The following is a 16235-nucleotide window of genomic DNA, read 5'->3' as shown; positions in this document are numbered from 1 at the left end:
CCCCCCCCCCCCCCCCCCCCCCCCCCCCATAGTGAAATTGTAATAATGTGTTTAAATTTGTCGTATGTATATTCAATGTCATACTATTTTAATTCGTTTAAACAAAGTATGATAAAATTAGGTATGGTAAATTTGTTCAACTGTATTTTATATATATATATACAACACACACATAATATATATATATATATTATCTATATATATTAAAATAGTGTATTATATATTATACATATACACACAATATATATATATATATATATATACATATATATATATATATATATATATATATATATATATATATATATATATGTATATATATATATATATATATATATATATATATAGTATATTTAAATAATACAGAAGCAATGAACGAAGCAAGACTATCTATAGACCAAACCACCAACAAATGTGATGCACTGTTAATCTGGCCCTTAAGACAACAAATCAAGTACACTAACTACCAATGTTAATGAAACCTACAAAATTCAAAAAAATAAAAAATCTTAGCACTTGGCATGTCAATCCAAAACACAAAACTGTTGAAAATTCTTTAAAAAGAAAAAAAAAAAAAAAAAAACTTGTATTTACACAGCTCTTAGCTCAGGTCTAATCCTTCAACACTTCATTTTACCAACATACCAATTTCCTTTCTCCTACTTTGCCAGTGTTTACACAAAGAAGCTATAAACCCTTAAATGTATTTAATACCAAGACAAAACAGGTTAACTTACAATATAGCAAGTACATCACTAAACACTGCAAGCTCTATCAGAAGGGAATTCTTTAGGAAGAACTGATTTATTCCCCCCACCCCCCCTTAACCTTTTTTTTTTTTAAACACATTATAATCTGCATGCTCATTTGCTGTATTAACCTTGGTATCATTTATATATTCTTTTCTTTTTCAAAAATCATAAGTAAAACGTGAGCTTCTTGTCACATAACAAGGATAATTAGAATTCCATTGACGATTATACAAATGAAACCAACAGTGCCATTAATTCTACAAAGATCTTAAAGGTTTCTTTTACATCATAAATCTTTCCAGAAATTCCAGTCATTGTAAATTTCCTGGTAAGGTTCAAAAGCTCACTAGGTGTCATATGAAGATATTTCTCAAAGTATCCAAGTCAAAATATTTGTTCCAGGTCCAGTAAAAAGTTTCTCCAAATTTTTTTCTTCAATATAAAAATAGATGCTTTTTTTTTTAAACCCACATCAAAGAGGTTTAGCTCTTTGGCAAGGTACTGCTTTACGAAAAATGTTTTCCAGTAATCTTACAATAAGCAACAGCACACCCATAACCCAACCAAAATACAATTTCACTAAATAAAAATAAATGCAAACAAAAATGAGCTCAAACTCAAATCTTTCAATAAACCACTAAAAGGCAGATCTACCAAAAGACAAATCAAGCAACTTACTGAGAAAACAAATCACAACACAAAGCCTTACTTTTTCAAAGCAGTTATGTAACAGAAAAAAGGTATACCTTAGCTGAAACATTAAAAAGGCCCACCTTCAAAGAAGGTAACAATGCAACATGACAGGTAAAAAAAAAAAATCTGCTTTTTCCTATATTTAAACATAAAAGATTTAAGAATTTTCAAGTCAAAAGACTAGCAATAAAAAAAAAAAAAAAATCAGATTTGTAGGACGCTAAATATTCATGTTGGTTTCCCTTCATAACACTGACTTAAAGACTTTTACCTATGTATAAAGTTTACCTTAAACTTGCCATTTTTGTATAAACAAACCGAGGAGACATTAGGCTTTGTGCGTTTTGTTGGTTTTAAATGAAACTTGCAATACTCTGTCCCCTAGACGATATCCATTCAGACTGGCTATTGCCATCGCTGCCTCATCATAGTTTGTCATGGTGACGAATCCAAAACCTTTGCACTTGTTTGTGTTGAAGTCACGGATGACTTTGACATTGGTTACAGCACCAAATGGTCCAAACATTTGCCATAAGATGCTCTCATCCGCGTCGGGGGCCAGGTTGTACACAAAGATGCACCAACCAGTTCCAGCATGACCTGGTATGTTTATTCCGGCCAAACTTGTTACTCCATCAATGGTCATAGGGGAAAACCTGCTAAAATTTAAAAAAAAAAAAAGCCCATGTCAAATTCCAGTAGAAAAACGTAATACAAGAAACACTTAAGATACACAAAGGTTAACCAGAAGATGGAAAATTCCAGGTTTTACAGGAGTACATATGGGTGGTTACATGACATAACAGCAAGTCCAAAAACACACAGACATGACAGCAACTGCCCAGTGCTATGATACCACAGCGCCGAACTACAATTCCCATAAGATTGCGAAGTTCACAAAAGCTTCCCTTACCGGGAATTCAGACACGACTCTGAGCGGGGTTCACCACAGATTTTGACTGGAGAAGACTATAGTCGTCCCCCCCCCCCCCCCCCGTTCCCATAGATCTCCATCATAACTAGACTGGTAAATACGTTAAATAAAACCACCCTGCAATAAAAGCGTATCCAAGAGCATTTATGTAGTTGTGCTGCATATTGTGTTTTTATATATTTGTTTTTCACTCGTTTCAGAATGATATTCAGCACATTCAGCTACAATAACTCCTCCACAGGACATTCAGGATTGTGCTAGGACTATAAAAGGATAGGACAGTCAATCCCATGATGCAGTTCAGTACTCAATTACAGGCGTCATTTGTGCAGCCCACTCAGTACTGAATACATAGTGGCGATGCTGTGTTGCAGCACCAGAATATACTGTTATTTTTGGTAACAATACAATATATTAATATGAAGTGACTGACAAGCATTAATTTGCATAAATGTCAAACATTTTGCCAGGGCAAGCGCAAATACATTAAAAGCACTGTGAGTGCACTGTTAAAGTGCTCTACGGGCTCCAGAAATGGCTCCTGTTTACTAACTCCGCCCACTTGACCATTTTCCAATCCTTTATATAGTCCTAGGATTAGGGACCGATAAGGACATGACATGTTTGGATTATTAATTTATTTTGTACAGATTTGTTTTTTTTATATTGTTTTCCTTGTTTCTCTGCCCCGTCGTATCCACACTGAACCCAGTTTTCTAGCAGGAGCGAGTTCGTTTTTGTTGTCAGATAATTCCCCTTTATGTACTTGCTTGGCATGTAGTTGTATTATTCTAATACTACTGCTAATCAGGGTCTGCACACTATTCCCAATATAAGGGAATATTAAGACCCTTAAAAGGTATTTGCATCCGCTAAATATTTAACTTTCAAAAGATGCAAGCTTGATCCAATTCCTCCAGTGACAGTGCGAGACTTGCAGCTCTTCCCCATTCCCCTGTATCCGAGTAGAAGAAGTTTATTATATTGTGCATTCATATCTATTTGAGCGAGTCTTCCACCCTCAAGATCTCAACATATTACACTCGGACAAAATCCTGTTTGTGAAAGGTATCCCAATGTATGCTTCTGTTGCACACAAATGGTGATTTTTTGTTTTGAAAATATTTGAATTTCAGGGCTACAAGAGCACAACACAAACAAAGCAGTATGTAACTAACAAGCTGAACAGACAGTTTTGTTTTGCACCATCTTTCCTTCTATTAGAAAACAGAAAGGGGATTTTAGGAATAAATAGGGGTGTTTAAGAATGTACTATAACATGTATTCAACATTAATTGTAGGGTCTTACACTTCCATAAGTTAGGGGTTGTAAACTTAGGACAACCACTGTATATGCACACACTGTATAAATCTAATCTCTAGCAGTTTACAGGATTACATCTGTGCCCAAACGAACGTTTATACATATTGTGGTGGCAGGCAAAAGGAACACAAAGGCAGATTTGGCACCAAAACAGCGGTAACCACTGTTTATTTCTTCCTTGAGAAACTGAAAAATGGAATGGGGGGGGGGGCTATTAAACCAAGAGAAAACATGCACATCCAAAGTCTTTCAATGTGCAGGGTAGAAAGGTTTTAAAAGTTAAACAAACATTATGCTCCAAAGTGTTTATATTTATTACACCCGAGGTCAAAGTTTCAATCTGCAAGAGATCTCTTTACCAACATACTGAACTGCTAGACAAGACTTTAGTCCATGCACCCCCCGAACAAAATCAGACAAATTCAATGTAAACAGCAGCAATTAACTCAAACAGCATCAGTGCATCTAAATGTCAGTGGGCACTTAAGCTTAAACTTGAGCACATATGTGCGTCTTTTAAAAACTGTTTAGTTTTCAATATAGTGCTGTACGCAAACTGACTTAAACCTACATAGTTAGGGTCTCGTTTAATTTAACATCTAAACTGTTTCAAGTGTCACATGCATATTTTAATGAACTGTTACCTCTTTACACCATAAGCCATATTAAGAAGATTGTCCAACCTACAAAAGCAAAGAAAAAAAAAGTTAAAATGTTCTTGAAACTCAGACTATACTTATTAAAAGCAAAACAGTCACTTCTGCAGTAAAACCGATCATATTAAAATTAATTTTGCTCACTGTAGATTTACAGCAGGTACTACGGCTTAATTCTTTCAAGCTAAAGAAAGAGAATACTACTGTTCTACAGAAAACAGATGCTATGGAAGTGAAAAGGAGGCGATAGACCTTTATAGCATTTAAATATTTAGAAAAAAACTGCATCAGTCCATGGGTATACCAGATTTAAGGTTTTACATAAAGGACAAAAATAGAAAACACCCCTCAAACATCACTGGAGGTTCCTTTTGGCTATATATTTTTACCAGACTCAATTTGTTGAATTTGAATTACAAAAAAAACAAAAACTGATCCATCATCCTACTTTTTACACTTAAACTGAAACTATAGGACACGTCCCATAAGTATATATATATATATAATATATATATATATATATATATATATATAGATATATATTATAATATATATATATATATATATATATATATATATATATATATATATATATATTTATAGGAAAGAAATCTTTCTGGTTTAAGTTACAAAAACATTCCCAGTTTATCTGCAGTTCCTTTGGCTAGTGTAGGCATCCTTCAAATCTATCTTACAAGTTGTGATAATATGAATATAAAATACCTCTGCAATCCTACTAGAGAAGTGGAGCAAACCCCTTAGGTCTGTCATTTACTGGGACAAAGAATGTTTACTAATCCTTATAAAAACAGCTGTTGGCTACAATCCAACATGATACAGCAGCAATGTAGACCTGCTCTAAAAAAGATGACATGAATATTATACAACAGCATGTAAGACTAACTACTGTATATTCACCTGAACCTCTGAGCTTGTTGAGCAAGGGGTCCTGGGTACCTTCTGTTTGGAGACTGGTACAATTGTGACAGCAGTGCCTGGCTGGTTTTCTGGCTTGGGTTATTTGCAAACTTCACAGTGATTGGTTCTGTGGCACCTGGAGGCTTCTGACCATTAAGGCCTTTAATGGCTTCTTCTGCTTCAATTCTTCGATCAAATCGGATGAAACCAACACCTCTGGACACCCCTAAGTAAGATGATGAAAAAACATTCCCAAAACAAATTCTAAATGCAACATCTTTACACAAGACATAAACCATGTTTTCCTTAAAATTGAGCTTTACTGCCCAGTAACAAACTCACTTTTTACCCTCCCAGCCAATAATGACTTCATGCTCAAATTTATATATTTGTTTCAAAATACAAACTCCATACCTTTGCCAGTAACCTACTGAGCACTGAGTAACCAAACTTCCAGGCATGCCTTTCTATATAAAACCTGAAAGTTACCTTGGCAGCAAATTACCAGTCAGACCCTTGTCCATAATCCTTGCCTCAGAACATACTGTACATTTTACAATAAAAAAATCACTTGGAGATTGTTTATTATAAGGAGCGCTTGGACTATTTTCACATAGAAGCTTGGAAATAGACATATAGCAGCCTTACATTTATTTTATTGCTAGCCGCGAAACAGGCATTAAACCTGCACCTTCAGGGTAGAAAATACAATGTCTAGCATCCTGCAGTCTGCAATCTTTTTGTCTATACATATTTATGAATGGTTCCAGCAGAAAATTGCATTTTCAGGCCGACATATCGCCAGCTTTGATATATTCTGTAGGCAACAGAGCTGCATTTGAAGGCATAATTTACTGGCTGCCAATCTAAAAGTGAAAGACAGTGCAAGTCTGCCTACTCACCAGTAACTTGGTCCACCAGAATACGAGAGGTAATGATGCGTCCATGCTGAGAAAAGAGCTGTTCCAGTTCTTTCTGAGTCATGGTTTTTGGAAGTCCACTCACATACAGATTTGCATCTCTAATGGAAGCCGAGCTTGGACGGGCAAATGAAACCTGCAAAAACCACAAGGAAAAGTTGATATTCATGTCCGATTCCGCACATGCATTTATTAGCACTAGATATATGCACAAAACAATTTTAAAAAAAGTGTGCAGTACAGACATACACCAACCCCCCCCCCCCCGGTTTCAGCAGTGCTTCAGCATTTTAATCCTGTGAAGAAAAAAATAAATTTCCCACAGAAGTAGTTCTAACAGTGTTAGTTAATTTTGCTCAACTATCAAACTATGGCCATCAAATATAGACCTACATTAGTTGGGCTGGGGAAACAATCAAATATGCATGCCTCATCATTAAACTGACTGACTAACTCTATAACTATGGAATTGGTTTGCTGTTCAATACTATGTCGTGTATAATGTTAAATGTCAATTATTTCCTCAGAAGCAAAGAACGACACCACAATAACTTATCTTTTGCCCTTTCCTTACGTACTCCAGTAACACCGTATTCATCAGGAATGCTGCATGAAACTATCTTGTTGATTAATCTATATATTGCTTCAATTACTAGGATTGTGGGGGAAAAAAATGGTTCTGCAGTCATTGCTTTTGTTCATTTCAAAATGAACAATTTTTTCTTCAACTTTCTTAAACTTGTAGTTTGAAGTTTTGCAAAAACATAATTTACACTACTTACATATAAAAAAAAAATTAAACTCCCCTTAATACCCTCAGAATATGTAGAACTGAAATGCTCGTTTGCGTTTGTCAAAAAATAACTTATCCTGGAGCAATAATTGACGAGCTAGTACCTTGACTGAAGGCCAACAATTCATTAACTAGAAAGGATAAACCATAATAAGTTTGATGTTAAAACTTCCACAACTAAATTTGAGGCAAACAAATCTTTCAGTTTCACACCTAAACTTATTAAAACTACTGCACTGGTATCAATCCTTAACCTACAACGTAAAAGGTTATAGTAAATGCAATTGGCCATTAAAAAAACAACACACAAAACCAAAGGCATGAACTAAACTTGCATCATGTTAGTTGATTCTACCCAAATTGGACCTTTAAATTACTAGCATGCAAGACTACCTGATCACTGGTCCAATTACTTGGAAATCTTACCGACCAAAACACTGCAATTTCAGACTTTGATTCCATTTTACAGTATGCACCACTATTGCACAGTAATGAACCATTTAGTAAAAACTAAGGTACCTTAGGTCCTTTATTACCTCGATGACTAAATTACTACATTAGGTTGGCCTAAACACTGCAGCTCCACACAAAACAATTTTCTAAAAGTAATTGCACATTTCCCCCACTTTACATTGTTGAAGTAACGTCACTTATGTAACATTCTATTAGGAAATACATCTGTCTGAAAGTGATTTTGCTATTTGAATTCATAAAGGGTGTAATACTTTCTCATTCACACTCTGTAGCATTTCCTTCCAAGGAAATAATTAATGTTGCCAGGCAGCAGTTACATAAAATCACTGTCCAAAACCATTATGTACATAACACATTTAGAAAAAACTGCAGACCCCTGCAAGTGCAACAGCCATGTGGAAGAAACATCCTGTTGAAATCCATTACTTAAAACTGCACCATGAAGCAGGAGAGTTTAAAGACCGAACATAGAACATGATACATTTCATATACAGTTCATGACACAGAGATAGACAGGACCTTTTAAAAGGGAACTGTTCAGGGCTTGGAGAACAATAAGTAAAAGGATACAATTGAAACAGTAAAAGTTATGGCAGTCACAGCTAAAAAAAAAAACACATAACAGGAATATGCTTACCTTTTAATTAACATATATCCCTTGTAATTTGTGTTGATGATTTGTTACATTGGACATTTAAAGTCTGGTTGTAAGACTACGAATTTTACAATGTCAACCGTTAAGTGTACTGCTCACTTCCTATTTTCACAATGGAAACAAATGGCAATTCACAGGTTCCGTGAAATCTGTGACCATTTGGATATTCCTTACTGTGAAGGATATAATTATGTCAGCACAACAGATCAATAGAACAAATTCCTACTGTAGGGCAATTTGTATATACAATTTACAGAATGTGGGCAAGCACATACTTAGTTCACAGTAAATTGTTATTGTCAAAACTAAAAAGAAAAACAGGTATCATAACACTAAGACCCCCAACATTTCACTGGGACCTTCAGTCCTGGACCCTCAATGGGAAAAAGTTTTAGTGAGCCCTGATACAGGCCATTTTGTTACTGCATTTGAAACCAAGAAATATCAATATGTTTTTAAAGGGCTAATATTGTGCTATGGTACTAGTAGTATTTGAAGTTGCTGATTTCAAAACACAAATCTTTGAATATTGCAATTAGAATGAGAAGAGATACCTTTTATTGGACTAACTAAATTATTCACAAGCTTTCAAGACCTAAAAAGGACTCTCCAGGTGAAAGTAGGAAAGAGAGATTGATGTTTACATTCAAAAGGAATTAAGGAAGTTTAGATTGTACTTTTCATATCACAGCTGTTCCTGAAGACTAACACTGATAGTAAAAAAACAAAAAAAAAAAAAAAAAAAAAAAAAAAAAAAAAAAAAAAAAAAAAAAAAAAAAGGATCGCCCAAAAATTTGGTTACACATACACAGTACCAGTCAAAAGTGTGAGTACACTTACTGGAAACTAGTTTTTTTTTCATAATTGACAATGTTTTATGTCATACGTTTCTGTAAATACCTGAAACGTAAAACACACGTTACAATATACAAAACAAGGAGTATCAAAGCAATGTTCAAGAAAATTGAAAATTGTCTCAATCTTGGATTCCTCAAAAATAGCCACCCTTTGCCTTAACAGCCTCACAAACACGAGGCATTCGGTTAACAAGTTTCAGCAGGAAGTCACCCGACATGTCTCCCCAGCTCTTCTGCAGCAATTCCCAGAGAAGTAGGGCACTTGTGGGTAGCTTTGCTTTGACTTCTGTCCAGTTCGTTCCATACAAGTTCTATGGGACTGAGGTCTGGAGACTGGGCAGGCCAGGTCATTAGATTGAGTTGTCCTTCACTTTCCTTCTCCAGATAGTTCTTGTACAATTTTGAGGTGTGTTTCAGGTCATTATCTTACTGAAGAATGAAGGACTACCCAACTAGCTGATGGAATGGCATGCCTCTGAAGTATGCTATGAAAGCCATGCTGGTTGAGCTTGCCATGGACTTTGTAAGATCACCAACTCTGGTCACCAGCAAAGCAACCCCAGACCATGACACTGCTTCCTCCATGCTTGACAGTGGGAACCACACATGCAGAACTTATGCGCTCACCCTCTCTGCGTCTTACAAATACTCTGCAGTTGGACTCATTTCAAATTTTGACTCATCTGTCCACAAGACAGACTTCCACTCCACAAACGTCCAGTTTGTGTTTTCCGGCCCAGGCAAGTCTCTACTACTTATTCTGCACTCAATGGTTTCTTTGCAGCAATTCTTCCAGTTAGGCCAGCTTCACACACTCTCTTCCGAACAGCTGATGTTGAAACATCTGTACTTCTAGTAGCATTTAGCCGAGCTTGTATTTCAGGGGCAATTAATTGCTGGTTTCGTTGACTGACTCGAATGAACTTGTTATCAGATTCTGAGGTCACCCTTGGCCTGCCTGACCTTGTTTGGTCCTCAGGAGTGCCAGTTTCTTCAAATCGTTTGATGGTCTTGATCACAGCAGTTATCACTTGGAAAGTTCTTTGGATTTGTCTTAAAGATTGACCTTCATTTCTCAAATTTCAAACCATCTCTGCTTAACTGAGCATATTTCGCCATTTTTCTGCTCCCTTACATTCAGGAATGACAAACATGTGCCTATGCTACCTATATTTATAGTAATCATGGATCCTCACCTGTTAACAATAATTGGTGAGGAAAGGTTAATTAGGTAACATGCTAGTTAACTCAGAAAATCTAACAAAGATTTAGGCCAACTTAAGCCAGTGTTCTAACACCGCGTTATACACATTTCAGACTTAACTGACTTGGGCTTCAGACTGAAATCCCCTTGCTTTGGGTGACCATTTCATTGAAATTGACAAGATTTACATTTTCATTTAAAATTAAATTTCTGAATGCAAATCACTTATGATTCAGCTTATAAGTACACAATGAAATTTGTTTATAACAAGTTTATACAGTTAAAAGCGCAAATAAATCATGAAAAACCTGGTTTCAAGCAGGTGTACTCAAACTTTTGACTGGTACTGTGTGTGTAATATTTTTATATATATATATATATATATATATATATATATATATATATATATATATAATCTATCTATCTATCTATCTATCTATCTATCTATATACACACACACACACTTTTCCAAGGCACTTATATTCAGACCCCTGAGCAATTCTCTCATATTACTGAATTACAAATAGTACATTGAAATTTAGTTCTGTTCGATATTTTAACACACTGAAACTGAAAATCAATTATTGTAAAGTGACATTGGTTTTATGTTGGGAAATATGTAAAATAAAAAACTGAAATATCTTGCTTGCATAAGTATTCAACCCCCACACATTAATATTTGCTAGAGCCACATTTCGCTGCAATAACAGCTTTAAGTCTTTTGGGGTAAGCATATACCAGCTTTGCACACAGTGACAGTAATTTTGGCCCATTCTTCTTTGCAGATTTGCTCCAGGTTGTTCAGGTTGGTTGGACGACGCCTGTGGACCGCAACGTTCAAATAGTGCCACAGATTCTCAATGGGATTGAGATCAGGACTTTGACTGGGCCACTGTAGGACATTCACCTTTTTGTTCTTGAGCCACTCCAGTGTTGCTTTGGCCTTGTGCTTGGGATCATTGTCCTGCTGAAAGGTGAATTTCCTCCCAAGCTTCAGTTTTTTAGCGGACTGAAGCAGATTCTCTTGCAGTATTTTCCTGTAGTTTGCTCCATCTATTCTTCCTTCAAAATTGTAACAAGATGCCCAGTCACTGCTGATGAGAAGCATCCCCACAGCATGATGCTGCCACCACCATACTTCACTGTAGGGATGGTGCGTCTTGAGGCATAGGCAGTGTTAGGTTTGCACCACACATAGCACGTTCAGTTTTGGCCAAAAAGCTCTATCTTGGTCTCATCTGACCACAAAACCTTTTCCCACATCGCAACTGGGTCACTCTCATGCTTTCTGGCAAACTCCAGATGTGCTTTCAGATGCTACTGAGTAACTGCTTCTTTCTTGCCACCCTCCCATACAGGCCAGTGTTATGCAGAGCTCTTGATATGGTTGACTGGTGCACCATTACTCCACTCCCAGCCACTGAACTCTGTAGCTCTGTGGCTTCTCACAAGTCTCCTCCTTGTTTGAGCATTGAGTTTTGAGGGACGGTCTTTTCTTGGCAGTGCCTGGGTGGTGTGATGCCGCTTCCACCTCCCGATTATTGATCCAACTGTGCTCACTGGGATATCCACACACTTGTATATTATTTTGTACCCTTTCCCTAATCTATGTGTTTGTATAACTTTATCTTTAACTTCTGTAGAATGCTCTTTGGTCTTCATCTTCCTTCAGATTCACAGCCTTACCAATGATCCTTCAACAGTGGGGTTTTTATCCAGAAAATGTGACAGCAACTTTAATGGTTCACAGGTGGAGGCCAATGGTAAGGTAATTGTGTCCTCGTTAAGACAATTTCTTTTATCAGTGCAAACTGGGAGCTTCCACAGCACAGGGGTTGAATACTTATGCAAGCAAGATATTTCAGTTTTTTTATTTCTTAAATATTTCCCAACATAAAACCAATGTCACCTTACAATAATTGATTCTGGAGTTTCAGCATTTAAAAAAAGAAAAATCAAAACAGAATGAAATTTCAATGTACCATTTGTAATTCAGTAATATGAGAGAATTGGTTTTGCAAGGCACTGTGTGTGTGTGTGTATATATATATATATATATATATATATATATATATATATATATATATATATATATATATATATATATATATATACATATACACACATATATATACACACATATATATACACACACACTTTTTTCAAAAATAGGCCTCTCCTGTTATTGTTTTTAAATCAGGCTTCACAACAAATCAGGTCATGTCTACACAGCTATGTATATTCTAGTGGTTCAACAATTAAATCAAGGCCTCTATCTCCTTAATTTCCCAAGCTTCGATTACGCATTTGGAGAATCTATGCATCAAATTACAACCCAGTTTGAAGTTTGATGCCGGCTTGAATTAAAACTACGAGTGCGTGAATGAGTTTCAGTGCTAGTATGTACGGAAGATAAAACACCAACACGTTGCTAGGCTACATATTCAAAGCGAGTAAATTAGGTTGCCAACTGCACCACTAATATATTCATATAGATATAAAACCAAACTTTAAAGAAATTAAAATATACTTTGACTTGAAAACAGGTGCATGTTATACCACAGAACACAGTAATTATTTCTCTAAAACTGCATTTGGGATTGAGTCACACATTTTCTAATGTGTTTGAGAAATACATTTGACTGTAGTTCACAAAATCAACTGCGTTTTATTTTTAGTTAAGTAGACAACCTGGTTTAATATTGATTGCTGGAGCAGGAAAGCAAGATTGCAAGCAAGTTTGGGTACCCTAAATATTGACAACTTGAAAAGACGATTGCACTGTATTGTGTTTAAGGAAATGACACCTTTGGCTAAACATCCTTTCCCACAGTTAACTTCAAAAAGGAAATAGGCAAACTTAATTCCAATCATAATTTATTCTTCCCCTTTCAACTATAGTTTTATTGCCTTGTGAGTGAAACATCTTAGGTTGCATTAACTTAGAAAAGTGGGCCCCATGTGATCAATATTAATGGTTGATAGGAGGCTTGTAAAACTTGCAACTGTATCCAATTGTCTTTTCCGATAGTTTAAGGAATAAGAGGTGATGGCAAGAGAAGCTATATTAATCCCAAACATTGAAAAACTAGTTCATAGGTTGCAGTATATGCAAAATAGTGCTTCACAGGTTTTGACAAGAAGAAAGCATGATCACATCTCCAATGTTGGCATCTTTTCATTGGTTGCCTGTAAAATTTAGAAGAGATTACAAGATCTTGCTGCTGACTTAAAACTTTACATGGCCTTGGTCCAATCTTTAAGGACATGCTCTGTCATTGTGCCACAGCGGAGTTTGCAGTGTGCTAGTAGTGTTCAACTGCTTGTGACGAGGACTAGGGGTGTTGCAATACGACCATAAAATAAAATTGTGATAAACTGACAATTATTGTATCGTCAATATTGCGGTAATTTATTTATGGATTTGTCAACCTCCAGTCAATTTGTAATGCTAAATTAATACAAGTTCTAATTGCAGCGATGGAATTTTTAGTGATCTGCCAGTACCATACTGTATACTTCGTCTTGCATACTCTTCTCCAGTACAGAAACTGATCTACTTTTCTAATGATATGATTGGTCATGTTACATGAGCCACCTGCTGAAGATTATTTGAATTGCGTGTAAGTTTTTGGCACGCATTACAAGGTGACAGTGGAGAGAAACCAACTGTACCCCACCCAAAAAATTTAATCAATGTGGAATTATTTTGGTTTAAATAATTTTATGCTTTAGCTACTGTAATTTTCAATGATCTTTGTGCACTGTACTTGAACATAACTTGACTACTGTATATTTAATTGAATGTTACTCGCTGAATATACCTGAAACTAAAATTTGTGTTTTTACATTTGTTTAATATGTATTTGATCATGTACAGTCACGAATTAGTAATGCACAAAACAGTTTGCATTTTGGACTCCTTTTAAGAACGCAAACGAGCACTGACTTTACAGTTAAAAGTTAAAAACCTTGGCCATATTGAATGTTTAAAATAGCTCTGTACTGTTGAACAAAACAAGCTTTTTATTTTGCTACCAAGTTGTGTTTAGCTGCTTTGCATAGTACTTTTAAAATGAGTCAACCGACAAGCCAGGACAACAATGTCCTCCTGAAATAGAGTAGTATCTGCTGGTTATAATACGGATGTATTCTTATACATGGTGTATATTATAAAAGTAGTTTACATAGTGGAGAGATGATGACCATTCAGAATTAAGTTTAATTTATATATTAAATTTAAAAGTAAAAACAAACATTTGAAAGATGTTGCTGGTGGTAATACATACATTAACACGTAGCTGTTTTGTTTATGAATAAGATGTAAAACATAAACACACCCAAACTAAATTAGTTTAAAAAAAAAAAAAGTTGGGCTGAATATAAGAATTTATTTTTGTTTGTCAGGGCCAGGTAACTGCCCATTACATATGAAATGATTGGAAGTTGCATGTCTGGAGGCATTGTTTTTGCCCAAGCACCACACTGCAGAAAACACTGTGGAAGATTTCAATTACATACTAGAAAAGTGGGGGCTGGATTCAGAAAAAGGTGGCAGCTGTAACAGACAATGACTCAAATGTAAAGGCAGCCTTTAAATGACCTCATGGATGTGCAACGGTCAAGTTGCTTTGGCCATAATCTCAATTTAGCCATCAGTAAAGCCCTAAAATAGACCCAAGTTGAAACAGCTGTGAGGTCCTGCAGGAGTCTTGTTAAAAGGTCCAATTGCAGCTGGGGACAAATAAAATTTTAAAAAAAGGAGTCGACTAAAAAGCAAGTTAAACTAGGATGTTCCTCAGCACTTGCTGCCCCTTGACGTGCTCACAAGATAGGGATCAACATACTTGATTGTTTCCAGGTTCATGGAGCAACAAGCAGTTTGTGCAGTACTTGCTTCTGACCACATTTCAGGGCATTTAATACCAACAGATTGTATCACCCAGACTCTTGAAAATGTCTGTCAGGTCCTGAGCCCATTGCACATATTTACAGATTTACCTGCTGACTGAGCAGGATGCAAAAAATAAAATGCAACTACTCTAACACAGGCATCCCAAAGTACTACTGACATTCCAGGAACTTCCTCTGCTACAGCTCTGCCAAATCCACTGGTGAAAGACAGACTTCAACAGGTTTCCAGTCTAGTTGGTATTTTAAAACTGATTACAAAAGTGTGTGTGGGGGGGGGGGGGGGGTGACCAAAAAAAAAAAAAAAAAAAAAAAACACACCACACCAGAAGCAAGCCCCCGAAAATGGGATGCTTGATTTGAAGGCACAGTTAGAAAACACACCCATCCACTACCTTGCTATGCCATTAGCTGTAGTGGAAACTGATCCTCTTTCTTGGTGGAAGGACCATGCCGATGCTCTGCCCCTGTTCTCCAGCTTAATGAAAAAGCGGTTTTGCATCCCAGCCACTAATGTGCCAGAGTATTTTTTAGTTCTGCTAAAATATTGAAAACACCCTTTCGATCATGTCTTTCACCAGAACATAAACATGTTAGTGTTTTTACACAAAAACCTGAAGTGGAGTACCATTTAAGTTTGTTCGCCTCATGGCCAATAAATATTGTTTATACATTTATTTAATCCTCCCCAGATTGTTCTGTTTTGGTGTCAACAGTCCAATTTAGAATGAGCAAAGAAAAAATGAAAAGAAACACTGGGATGATAATTTTCTGAAGCAGTAGTCAAAAAAAAAAAAAAAAAAAAAAAAAAAAAAAAGGCTAATTACTTTGGAAATGCTGAGGACTAGTTGATGTCTGTCAGTAGTCCTCTGTACACACTCACATTCAGTCTTGCGTTCAATGCAGGCAAGTCAATTTAACAGGGTGTAGCAATAGTGAATAAGCAGTCACAAAATGCATAGAAAACAGAAGTCACTTGTTACTGAAACCTCCCTTCATCTTCCCTGCAATGCCAACCACACAATGACGTTTTACGTTTGTGTTCTCCCTCTGCATGGGATGCAAAGTTTATCATTTAATTTACTGAAATGTTGCATCTTTTGAAGTGTAAAGTGAAATGGAGATTTATACTGGGTTATGACCC

The 16235-nt window shown here is 36.1% G+C and overlaps 1 protein-coding gene across 1 annotated transcript in view; it reads right to left on the bottom strand.

Moving 5' to 3' along the window:
* Positions 1-426: 426 nt before the first annotated feature.
* LOC121322088 (ELAV-like protein 2) overlaps positions 427-16235 on the bottom strand; it is a 78953-nt gene continuing 63144 nt past the window's right edge. The window contains exons 6-9 of the mRNA XM_041261604.1: positions 6180-6333; positions 5278-5503; positions 4348-4386; positions 427-2104 (exon numbers count right to left, since the gene is read on the bottom strand). Of these exons, the coding sequence (XP_041117538.1) occupies positions 1774-2104; positions 4348-4386; positions 5278-5503; positions 6180-6333 (750 nt within the window). The 3' untranslated portion in view covers positions 427-1773. The remainder of the gene's footprint in view (positions 2105-4347; positions 4387-5277; positions 5504-6179; positions 6334-16235) is intronic.

Source organism: Polyodon spathula, chromosome 1 (genome assembly GCF_017654505.1).
Source record: "Polyodon spathula isolate WHYD16114869_AA chromosome 1, ASM1765450v1, whole genome shotgun sequence".
NCBI lineage: Eukaryota > Metazoa > Chordata > Actinopteri > Acipenseriformes > Polyodontidae > Polyodon > Polyodon spathula.
The sequence above is the reverse complement of the archived record's forward strand: the minus strand, read 5'-3'. Positions and strand labels throughout refer to the sequence as shown.